Source organism: Olea europaea, chromosome 1 (genome assembly GCF_002742605.1).
Source record: "Olea europaea var. sylvestris chromosome 1, O_europaea_v1, whole genome shotgun sequence".
Classification (NCBI taxonomy): domain Eukaryota; kingdom Viridiplantae; phylum Streptophyta; class Magnoliopsida; order Lamiales; family Oleaceae; genus Olea; species Olea europaea.
In genome coordinates this window covers 11,271,907-11,284,934 of record NC_036237.1, presented here as the reverse complement: position 1 = coordinate 11,284,934, position 13,028 = coordinate 11,271,907, and the positions used below count along the sequence as shown (strand labels likewise).

General features: G+C 33.3%; 2 protein-coding genes and 1 pseudogene across 2 annotated transcripts; 2 read left to right on the top strand and 1 right to left on the bottom strand.

Annotated features, from left to right (window-relative positions):
• Positions 1-5,513: 5,513 nt before the first annotated feature.
• LOC111394005 (ER lumen protein-retaining receptor-like) lies at positions 5,514-9,445 on the bottom strand. Its single transcript, XM_023019797.1, has 6 exons — positions 9,139-9,445; positions 7,737-8,002; positions 7,070-7,185; positions 6,240-6,313; positions 6,085-6,148; positions 5,514-5,865 (listed from the first exon to the last, which is right to left on the bottom strand). The coding sequence occupies exons 1-6, from the start codon at positions 9,227-9,229 to the stop codon at positions 5,829-5,831; spliced, it is 648 nt and encodes a 215-aa protein (XP_022875565.1). The 5' UTR covers positions 9,230-9,445; the 3' UTR covers positions 5,514-5,828.
• Positions 9,446-10,533: 1,088 nt separating this feature from the next.
• On the top strand, positions 10,534-11,656 carry LOC111376825 (annotated as a pseudogene).
• On the top strand, positions 11,330-12,109 carry LOC111404350 (CENP-B homolog protein 2-like). Its single transcript, XM_023033168.1, has one exon. It carries the CDS (start codon positions 11,330-11,332, stop codon positions 12,107-12,109), a length of 780 nt encoding a protein of 259 aa, XP_022888936.1.
• The last annotated feature ends 919 nt before the right edge of the window (positions 12,110-13,028 follow it).

Sequence of the window (13,028 nt, the reverse complement as noted above, 5' to 3'; positions counted from 1 at the left end):
CACACACACACACACCCCTTAAAACTAGAAAACAAAAGGAGTTTTGAACGCAGGGGCGGATCCGAAATTTTTGGCACACGGTCTAAAATATAAAAATCCCTTGAACAATATGAAAAAAGATTCGAACTAATGGATTGCCACCTCGACTCGCGCTATAGCAATTCCAAGTCATCTCGACTTAGCACTCGGTTTGAATTCAAGAACTTCAACCAGAAGTTTTCAAATAGAAAACTCCAATCCGTAAGGAAACAAAAGAAAGTACCAACTGGACTGAAGAAGTTAAAAACTCTGCAAACAAACTTAAACAAAAGTCCTACAGAACCCTAAACCCTCGAAAATACTTTCGAATTATAAACAAGTTTTTGATTGATTAAAAACTGAACAAAGAAGGCTAAAACACGCCAAAAGTAAAGAACCCTTCAAAACCCACAAACGAAAAGGAAAGAAATTAGTATTTCAAACACTAGAAAATCCTTAGCATTCTTGAAGTTATCGGAAGTGTGAAATTGTTGCACCAAAATGGACCCTTTTCTCTACCTACAGTAGAATGCAAAACAGAAATCCCAAAAATCCTAAGGGGTTGTTCTCTTCGTGTTTCAGTTTTGTGTTTTGAGTTTCGAATTCATTTTGAGTTTTTTGTTTTGAATGTTTGTTTTGAAATTGTTGAAAATGCGTTCTTTTTGTCATTCTGAAAAACGATTTCTCAAAACAAAAAATGAAAAACGTGTTTACTATGAAATTCTTTGAAATTTTGGAAAACCACCATCAACCACCGGCAATACCATTGTCGCCACCAACAACACCTGTGCCACCACCATCAACAATCAACAACACTGCCACCATCATTAAACATCAATCACTGCCATCACCATCAACACCACTGCCACCACCCTGAACCACAAACCATTGACAAAAAGCCCAAATGGGAAAGCCATCCTAAACCACCATCAACACCAGATCGAAAAACCCAAATCGAAAAATCACCCTGAACCACCATCAACACCAGATCGATAAACGAATAAAACCCCCAAAAGTGAGAGAGAGAGAGAGAGAGAGAAGAGGGGGAAGAAACCACCATCAACACCCATCACCCATCGCGCTACTGCGAATCGTCTCTCCCAAACCACAGCCAGCGTCGAAGAGAGAATGGGTCTTGCCTCCCTACACAGCATTGCGATTCCCCACGAACCCAACCACGCAGTGTTGTGACGAATGGGTTGCGCCTCCCCACGCCGACGCCAGCACCGGCGCCACCACCATCAACCACTCCATCGCTAACGTCGAGAAGGGAGAAGGAAGAGACGACCAAAAGGAGAGAATGAAGCAGGAATTCATAGCCGTTGGTTTTTTCTCTCTCTCTTGTTTTTCACGTTTTGGGTTTTTCTCGTGTTTCGTACAGAAAACATTCAAAACGACATTTTGGTCGATTTGTATTTTCTTCACAAATTTTTCTTTGTTTTTGAAAACGCGTTTTCGAAAACGAAGAAGGGAACACATTTTCACTGTTTTGAAAAATCGAAAACGGAAAATGGCCCGAAAACGCCAAAGAGAATAGACCCTAAGATTTCATAACATAGGATTTGTCTTAAGAGATGTGCAAGTATCTGGCTCCCTAGTTCAACAGTTCCACCTTTGGCTTTCTTGGTTGCCAGCTATCCCTTCCCCGTTTGCCCAGTAGAAGCACAAAAATTCTATTTTTCAAAAACCCACACTCAACAATAATCAATATTAACAGAAATATATATATAAAAAGGTTCAAGTTTTAAATATAAGAAACTAAACACTTAAATTGAAAATACTTATCAGTTACCACTTGCGGGGTTGAAGTCTTGGAAAGGAATTGAATGGCCGTTGCTAACTTGCTCGTAGAGATGGCAACGGAATCAGGGCAGGGCGGAGCAACTTTTTTCCCCGTTTAATTTTTTTATTTTATTTTTTTTTACATTTTCAAAATTTCGGGTTATGTTATAATTAGAGAATAAAATACAAATTTAAAATGGGTTTTTAGCGAGTAAATTATCTAGAAATAAAATTAATTTTATTATTTTCTTTTTTTATATATTCACGAGGTGGGTTTTTTTGCCCATTCGAGGCGGGGGTCGTCAGGGCAGGGTGGGGGCGAGATTTTTTGTCATCCCTACTTGCTCAGGCCTAATGGAGGAGACTAGAGAGGAGGAAAATAGAATAAGTTTAAGGTTTGAATTTGAGTTTGAGTTTGGGTTATAAATGGGTAATCAAATTTAAATTTTGTTTGGGCCAAAAAAATTGGAGTTGGTTCAATTACTCATTTTGTTGGATTGGACTCATTAATTTCTTGGAATGAAGGCATACACAATAGCCTGTGTCCAAAAATAAATAAATAAATAAATAAATAACAAAAACAACAAAAATAAAGGTGGACTAACTGGATCTGAGCTTAGACGGGCACGAGCTATAGTCCGGGGTAGCCCATGCCTAGATTCGCCCCTGTGTTGAATGTGCTACACTTTGAAGTGATGCATCGAACTTGTCGTTTTGTAAACCTTGTGTTTGTAAGTTGAATGAAAAATGGCAAAAGTTTCCATTAGTATAATTTATTTTATGTATCATTTTCACTACACCCATTAATAACTAGTTTACTTTAGCCCTTGCACACCCCCCCAAGTGTCAAGCAAAAAGTTGTTGAAAGAAAAATGAAAGTTTGAAAGAAAGACAATTAGTGAGCATCAAAATGCGTTCACAGATAGAAAGGTCAAAAAATTATACTAAAAAGTTAATTCGAGTTATCTTTTTTAAATAGGTCCTATTAGCGCTAAGTTTGCCGTTCATTGTCTAGAATAATATTCATTCATGCTGGTGATTTTTTTTGCATGTCTCTCGTCATAAAATTAAGGTTTAAGGCATGCTCATGGTCTTAGTGCCCACATTGCACGAATTGGTCTATTATACTTTGTACTCCCCCCCACCCCCCCCCCCCCCAAAAAAAAAAAAGGTTGAACCCCAACCTTGAGAGCCCCCATCGCCCCGCTCCTGGAGTACGCGAGGGAGGTAAATCGCAGGAATTGCCCCAACAGGCTAAGAAACAAAAGTTTGTCTGTACACTGATATCCACAAAGAGTCCAATTCCATATATTAGGAATAGAACATTTACGCTGCGGCTGCCAGCAAGATTAAGACTACCTCACTCCTATCCTTTGCACCACTGAGTTATGTCCTGAAGGGCATACTTTGTATTCCATCTAAGCATAGAGTGAGTTGTGTGCAATGATATCACTGTTCATCATTAATACTTTTTTGGATAATCAAATTTTTATTCTTGTAATGCTCACTTGATAAGTTGTTATTAGTCCATGTAACGATGTAGCATTTTTTTTTTTAAATGAGGATTCTCGGGTGCCCCTTTGATCATCCATGACAAAAGGGGAGTAGTATATTTTGTTTCTAGTTTAAACTAAAATTCGTTTTTGTCGGTATTCTACGTTGTATTTGTATCTTGTTATTTTTGTATTTATTTTTTGTGTTTCACATGATATTGTTTGGGTTGCTCTAAACATGAATGAAAAAGAAGTTTTGATAGGTTGTGAATATGTTGGTTAAAATTCTAACTTGATGGGTTGTAGAATTTAATTCATTTGTTATGTTTATAAGTGATTTTGTCACGAAATGTCAAAAGGAGGAGTTTATTAGGTCTAAGTTAGTTTTCGCAAATTTCATGTTCGTAATTGAGGTTGTGTTGATAGGTGCAAATTTTTGGTTTAGTATGCATCAAAAATCATTAAAGTGGAAGAAATTTGCTTGTCTATCACTCAGTAACCGTCAGGGAAGGTGCTTGAGCACAATTTCTACAGCATGAATACTCGATGGGCATCTGAGAGTTGCTCAAGCGCCTGTCATATTCAGTTGACCACTCGTCTTGTGTCTGAAAGTTGCTTGAGCGATCGTATAGGCAATGAGCCTTATTTCTCCTATTTCAAACGCTAAACACTCCTAAGCCACCTAAAACTGTGAAATACAATTTATATATAGTAGAAACACGTGTTGAAAAACAATGAAAGAAGAGAGAAGATCTCATATTTGAAGAGACCTATTGCAATCAAAATTCTCTTCAGCATTCAAAAATCAAAACACCCAAAATCCTCTAGCGTATAGCTTCTAGAGATCTGATGGATATGCGAGGTGATCGGAGTTCCAACTAAGGAAGAACAAGTTCGTTCTTGAAAATTCACAAGGAAAAAGAAGTCCACAGGTTCTAAAGCATGTGTTGAAATGCAATATCGAGGAGTTGTACGCGTAATTACAGATTGAGAGTCATAGTCTACTAAAATTTAGTTGTGTTAATTTTCAGCACATTTACTTGCTTTGTTGATTGCTGTGCTAAAAACTTTATTTCTTATATATCTAGACTATATGATTTGTGATTTGTTTATAGGATAAATCTACTTGTACATAATTTTTTATATATCAACGTGTCTTCCACTCACATGGGATAGGTACACCCGAATATTTTATTATGATGGACCCCACCCCATGTGAATGGAAGATACTTTAATGTACAAAAAATTGTGTACACCAAGCAAAGCCCGCATATATATTAATATTATTGATAAATTTAAATTTCACATAGAGTACCTACTCATTTCTCTCTATGTATAAAGTGGGTCGATTTTTTCACTAAATATTAACCTATATTGCATATAACTCTTTACGCTCTCTAGTAGTATTGGAATTGATTGGGTTTGTTACGGTTATTTAGTTCATTTCAATAATACCTTACTTTTCGTTTTTCGATATGTAATAGATACTATAAAATTATTGTTATTTATGAAATTTGTTTTATTAATTTTCAATTAACTAATATTCATATTAATCTAGATTCAATGAATTTTCACTTGATGAATCTTGAATTACGTGAATCAAGAGTTATTATAAATTAAATTATTCATATACATGTATCTAGAAATTTTATTGGGTATTTAAATTTATGTATCAATAATTAATTTTCATGTATCAAATGTAATATAAAAAAGATAGTTTGTTTATAGTATTTCATTATTTAAAAAATTTGAATCATAAAAATTGAATTTTGAAAGTACAATTTTCTTCTTCTAAATTTCTATGCTAAAATTTATTTTCTTTAATTCGTCAAAAACTCATCAAATCCTCCAACAAATTAGAACCAAATGTTACTTTTGCATCACTTATAAAGTATTTTAGAATAACGTATAATGCATGTTCAACTTTGCTAGTTAACTTAAAAGTTTAAGTAAATATTTAAAATTATTTAATTTTTTAAGTTAAATACTAACTTATATGTAAAAATAAATAAATAAAATAAAATAAATTTATTTGTAAGTATTAATATCATTTATGAGTAAAAAAAAAAAGAAAATTCATATAAAAAGAAAATTTTTATATATAATTTTATTCTTAAACTTTCACAATCGTTTAATAATAAACTCACAAGCATAAATTGGACAATTTTAAAAATCACTACTAAAACTGCTCAGAACCAGTACTTTAAAAAGGCTCATAACTGGTACGCCAAAACTCCCAAGCAGGCCCTTGAAGAGATTTTCATTGCAAAAACTAGATTAAACGTTATAACCCATTCATAACAAGCATACCCTTAAAGTAGCAACTTAGGCCATAATAACCAGTATCTAATATTTAATGTAGTCGGTCAGACAGTTGTTGAAGAAGTTTAGTCAGTAGACAGGTGAAAAATGTGCTGTTTCATTGACTCAGGCACTCCACATGGTAAAACCCCAAAAGGAAAAAGAAAACAGACAAGTCTAATATCTGTTGGAGTCCAGTATTCCTTCCATCTCGAAGTCCAGTAGCAAACAACATCAAGCAGGGAGCTTGAGCTTCTCATGGTTCTTCCAGCTTAGGTTAAAAAAAAAAAAAAAACACAAACAAACAAATTGAGTCCACTCGCTGAATATCTAGAACAAATATAAGCTAAATCTTTCTACTGCTAACAATAATGGGGATGGAGATGGTATATAATAATCACATTGGCAACACAATTCATAGATGCACGCGTGATTATATCTGTGTCCCTATTACCGAATCCTCCTAGAGAAGAGGTGACGTCAAAATTACCTCTTTATATAGTAGTAGAAGAAGTCGGCATAAAGAGCTGTCTGAACCAAGCCAGATAACCAAGCTGCAATTGTATTACATAATGAAGTCAAACCACCTTGGAAAACAAGACGAAATTTGAGCATAGCATAGAAAGAAACGATGGAAGTGCTTACGGATCCAGCGAACTTTGTGTGTCTCAATGAAGAAACGATATATCCAATTCATAAGATATAACGCACGATAAGCACTACATAACAGGAAAGCAAAAATGTTAGATATCCTTAGAGAGTAATAGTTGTCTTCAAAGTAAAAGTCATATTGAAATGCCATTAAAGACATTGAAAAATGAGTCTAGCGCAGAGAGATCTATATCAGTTTTTTTGTGCATAGCTAACTGAAAATGGAAAGATGCTATATTTTAAAAAGGAAAGAGAGAATTTTGAGCTATCTTTTGCACTAAAAGTAGAAAAAAGAAATATGTTTCCACATATTAAGATCCAGGTAATAGCACTGGGTTCTTCCAAGTTATGTAAAAAGCCAGAACAACAACAAAGCTGCGACATGCATGAACAGGAAAGAAAATAGACTATTCTCGCTCTGCCTTTTCTGCTTATATGGTCATTCCAGGAAATGATTAAGGATTACTTCAATGCCATAAAAAATATTGCACCTGGGAGATGTAGAGACCTTAAAAAAAAAGGTGAGACTAGAAATATGGCCTGTGATCAGAATATTTTCTAGTATATCTTAATACCATGAAGTCTCGATGAATATCAATATTTGCACATGATATAACTAGTTTTAAATAAAGAATTCAATCTCTCTGGATAACTAGTATTAAAGAAAGAAAAAGAGATGTGCAATGTTCCCTTGTGTAACCATAATATGAGTACTTATTTGAGCACTAATAATATACATAATTTTCAGGATTTGTGGTTTTTCAATTCGATGTTAGCAACAAAGAAAGAAACAAATTCATATATTTTTCTAACCAACTACTTACCCTAGAAGAAATACATAATTCCCAGTCAAGTTGTCAATGTTCTTAGTCTGTTGCAGCATTATCAACTGTGGTATAATTGCTACCGCTTCAAGATAAAGGGAGAATGTCCAAAGAACCTGTAGTAGAAACCAGGTCCTATTATATGTCACTTCAAACTATAATATGTCTATTTTTGTAATATGGAACGATTTCTTAAGACTTCGAATTATCTGATTCAACTCAAGTCAGTGTGACTGGATTCTACTTTCTATGTATAATGTATCTCTGCCCTTTTCATTTTCTGTAACTTAAACGAGTCCCAAACAAATAATCAAATTCGATTTTACTTTTGTTTACCTAGTTCAAACGGAACTATTTGTTGAACATTCGGCCCTAGCACTTTGAAACTATAAGGCATAAACTATCCCTAACACTTCACATGACCAATATTGAGCATGCAAATTTTGGGGTATTAACCTCAATTAACACACCAATGTAAGAACTCTAAAAACCTTATGTTGTCCCAATCATCAATGGCACCTGTAACAGGAAGGATGTGATTATTATTCCCTGCCTGACGACGCTAACTTTATCTGGTTCAATATGTGGTCAATTAAAGATATTCTGCCAGTAGACATGCAAAAATGACATTGAATTAAATGAGAAGAAAATGATGAACTATTCTTACCTCCATTACTGTAAACGTACGATGAACAAAAAGAGCCAGCACGAAGCATGGAGGAATCAGAAAGTAGTGTCTGAAAGTATCTTGGTCTTTGTTGTATGTTTGCTTTACTACTTTGTGAAACCTCATATACCAGACAATACATATCGAGGTTCCAATGAAAATTAGTTTCATGACAGTATTGTAGAAGGAATAGTACTTTGTGAACAAATCGAGGTACCGCGTAAGGAACAATAAAGCATACAGTTCCTGGGTCTTTAATGAAATTCCTGAGCAAATAAAAGGAGTTTTAAGCTTAAAATACTACAGAACCGAATTCCATGCAATGATAGGCATATCAAAGAGTACATTGTACAAAACTAAACACACTTAGAATAAGAGGCAAGTAGATCATTTATGATGAAGAGCACAAGACTCAATAACATTTAGGGAATGAATGATGAAAATATAGGATCGAGTCCTCTGATTCAGTAGATAACAACATATAAGGATAAAAAATGTCGAAAGGCATTTAGATTTATTTGCAACCTCTGAGGAGCTGTATGAGGTGAAAATTTCATGTAGGGTTCTCGCTTGATGAGTAGGTAAATGATTTTATTAGAATGAATTGTATGTTAATAACTTTCAAGAGTTGAATTTTTGTCCTTATTCTGCCAAACTACCTAGAACTAATTTTGATTTCTATTTGAAATTTACCATTTCTTTCGAAAAGTACATGCAACAGCCTATATCCGTCAAATCTAACAGCTGCAAGCACACTTCCTTAACAATATAGTTCAGCTTTACTGACACGTATTCGGTTTGATAAGAAATTATGAATTTCCAGTATAACATATAGTATCAACAATCATCTTTATTCTCCAATGTAAGTCAAATTTTCGATGAAATCCAGATATTAATTTGAAAAACCAGCACAAAATTAAAACCCAGTCACAGAGGAGGATGATAAAAACAAAACCATTTCCATAAACTTCAGGGAGAGAAGAAAGCCATGATTTCCAAATTTAGCAGCGTTGGCTTACAGATTGTTTGCCAAAATCTTCCATTTTTCACCCACGGTATTACTAAATTTGAGTGTGCTTGATATTCATGGGTCATTGTTCAGAAGATTTACAAAGCAGTTGCACATTTTCGGTCACTGATCAAATTCCGTTCATTCAAAAATTTATCTTTGTCAATCGTGAATTTTTCAAATGAAAACGCTAATTTTATAACTGGATTCCAAACCCTGATCCGAACTCCCAGCAATAAACTAGACGACCGTCACATTTCTCGCAACTAAAACAGTATCGATAAGCAGCAATATAATTTTTATTATCAAATCAATAAAACTTCGCCAAATCAAAGAAATACTGCAGAAATTGACACACACTTTTTTACACAGGTATACAGTATGTATACATACCAGCACAGGATTTCATTGTGCGGATTTTGAGGAGAAGAACAATTATGCTGAGGAGGTGGGTCATGTCCCCCGCTAACCTAAACACATTCATGGCTGCCTCGTCGCTCTGGTCTGAGTTGTCCCTTGTGGTACTGTATGCTACCCTTGTTGTACGATTTCGTTTGACATCTATGTGCTTAGATTTTGTATCGGTTCCTAACGCTGGAGAGTTTGTGTTACGAAAACGGCAGAATCTTACACAGCCGCCCCTGAAGAACGCAAAGTTGACTATGGTTGACTTGAAAGAGAAAATTGGACAACCAAGCCCTATCCATTAATTTTCATTCTATTACTTTTTATTTTTCTTTCTCCCATTTTCAATCACACAATTTTTCATAAAATAATATTACACATAAATCGAAAATATTTTCTTCCTTTTCAACTATTCATTTTTTTAAAAAAAATATTATTTCACCCTATTTCATTTCCACAAAATGAGGGTCAAACGGGGGCTTAATTTGAAAAAAGATTGGTGGTTTAAATAGTATTTTTTTTAGGGATGTGCGATTAAAAAATGGAAAAACCTTTTGAATTTAGGTGTAAAATATTTTACCATTTGAATGTGTGGTTGAAAAAAAATATGAAAATTAAATTAAATTAAATTAATGACCATGAAACAGGTAACAAGTAGAAAAGAAACTTAGGGTCTGTTTGGTAGTGATTATGATAATTGATTTTTTGATCATTAGAAAGAAAAGTGAATCCCACCTATTAATGAAGAAGTAAAAAATAACGGTTGAAATATTAAAATAACATTAAAAAAAATTGCTACCAAACAGGGCTTAAACAAATATCTTTTTTTCCTTAAGAATGATGCTACAATTCCGAAGAGATTTACATAATCCTTGATATAATAACTACATGACATTTTATCATTTGATTATTTAAAATACAGTCCACTTTTTCATCGAATTATATCTTGTCAACACCCATTATGTTAAGGCATATGTCATATCTTTTCTGGCAAAGTAACATTATTCTTTTCTCAATTTCTATTCTATTAACGGTTGTATATATGTATATACAGTTAAACTTCGATAAAGTAATACCCTCGGGACCTGAAAAAAATATTCATTTAGCGAGGTTATTTATTTATCGATAAATGAATAAATTATTCATTTATCGATAAATAAATATTTATTATTTTAGAGAGATCTTTTCAATATAAAATATGTACATTGTATGTGGTAAGAAAAATCAAAAGACACTAATCAAAGTATTATTTGAATTTAGGGAAGTTCAAAAGTTTTAGTGAAACTTAATGTCTCTAAAAACTAAATTCACGTACATAGCAAAAGAAAATGTTTAGTCTTTACCTATAAAAGCTAGATGTTTGGAAAACATATTCCAAGCACATACAATATTTTGTTTCCCCTCCAATGTCTTCTCATCATTTGAAAGGAGTAAAAAAATCAACTTTAACCGATAAAATAGAGAGTGCAATATGTGAGCATAAGAAATAGAATCCAACTATTAGCCAAAAAGATATGCAAGCATGGGTGCAACAAAAGTTTGATTTGACTATTAGTCAATCAACAATATCGAACACTCTCAAAAGGACGTCGGAATATTTGTCAAATGAGATGAAAAATAGCGATGTTAAAAGGCACAAATATGCAAAATACCCTGATTTAGAGAAAGTTTTGTATGAGTGGTTTCTTCAAAAGCAAGATAAAGTGAACATATATGGAAAAATTATCCAAGGAAAAGCAAAAGAGCTTTTGCAAAAAATGTATGGTGAAACTAATCCAAAATTCAGCTTTTCTAGTGGATGGTTAAAACGTTTCAAGGCAAGATATGGAATCAAATCTTACCGACGTTTTGGTGAAAGTGTTCAGTTATCATGGAGAACATTGAAAATGCTTTACCTAAAATACGATCAAAACTAGACCAGTTTCAGTTGAAGGATATTTACAATATGGATGAAATTGGATTATTTTACCGATTGGAAGCTGATCATTCACTTGCTACCAAGCAGCTCGAAGGATGCAAAAAAAATAAGGAGAGAATTACTGTTGTTGTTTGTTGCAATGGTGATGGATCTGACAAAGTACCACTTTGGGTTATTGGTAAGTATGCAAATCCTAGATGCTTTAAAAATGTGAACATGAACAATCTTAATTGCAAGTATTGATCAAACAAGAAAGCTTGGATGACTGGCTTGCTTTTTCAAGATTTTGTTGGTTGGTTTGATAAGAGAATGAATGACAGGAAGGTTCTCTTAATAGTAGACAATTGCCCAACTCATCCAAAGGTAGTTGAAGGTTTGAGAAATGTAGAGTTATTTTTTTTACCTCCTAACACAACGTCTAAGATTCAACCATGTGATGTTGGGATTATTCGAGCATTCAAAGCTCATTATCGTCGTCGTTTTTATTCTAGCATCTTACAAGGCCTTGAGGTTGAAGTACCAAATCCTGAAAAAATTAATATTTTGAATGCTATTAATTTTGCTAACATGGCTTGGAATTTTGATGTGAAGACAATTGCAAGTTGTTTTTGGCATTGCAAGATTCGGTCAGAAGAAAACAATGTTCCCGAACCAGAAGTTGGTGAATTAGATGAAGGCATCCAAGGATTAAATGACGTCATCTCTAATTTACACTATAGAAATGTGATGGATGTTGAACATCTTTTGAATTATCCTAACGAGAATAATGCAGTTATGAAATCACCTACAGACGAAGAAATTATTCAATCGGTAATGAACAGTAATGATGATGAGAATGATCATGAACCAAATGATAGTAGCGTTGTCCCAAATGTGTCGTCAAAAGAGGCATTTCAAGCAATAGTCACCTTAAGCAACTACTTGTTACAACACGAGCAAAATATTCCGGAAGTTGTGTATGCTCTACAAAAAGTTAAGGATAGGATTCATTATGGTTTAGGTGGGAAGAAAAAACAATCAACTATAGATGCATATTTTTAAAAGGAATGATTGTTGTACGGATATTGTTGATTGATTGAAAGATTTTGGTCTATATGTTTTTTTTTCAATGAAATCCAGTAATTATTACTTTATATTTTTATTGGGCCCTTAAGGATTCAATTTTTTTTATTACTTAACGCATTTAGCGATGTTATTACTTTAGTCCATTGGCCCAAGTCGGGATCGAAAGAAATTATTATATAATCGAGGTTATTATTTTATCGAACATTACTTTATCGAGGTTTAACTGTAATATAGTTTATATAATGATTTACATATACATGGTGTGTATGATTGTGTCGAATTTTTATCAACCAAATAAAAACAAAAAACTTTCCTACTATTTTTTAATATATAACGTGTGTAAAACATTATATAACTCATTTTTTATAAGTAGCATTATTCTTCCATTAATAACATCACATTATTTTCCACTTAAACATAAATTTTTATCAAAGTCAAAATCAACAATTCATATGGAATTTATACTTTTTCAACCACATATTTCATTAACTTTTATCAAAATCAGCTTAATATCTTATTTTAACATCTGCCAAATAGGGGCTTAATAATGTAGAGTTCCAAATTAATCCCAACTTAAGATAACATTAGTCCATCTCGAATTTAGCCCTTAGTTGATCTTCATTATTTTGAAAATATATTTTTTTCTACATTCTTTCAACTATACACTTATCAACAAAATAATATTACGCACAAATTTAATTTTTTTCCTTATTTTTTAACTATAAATTCTTCGTCAATCGACTATTTCAAAATAGATTTTTACAAAAAATAGGGTTCAAATAAGCTCTTAATCATAAAGTATTGCTTATTTTCACGCATATAACTTAACCAGCATGAACACCCAAACACATCCATGTGTTGTAATTGGTGCCAGTGTACTTGCCTATATACAATG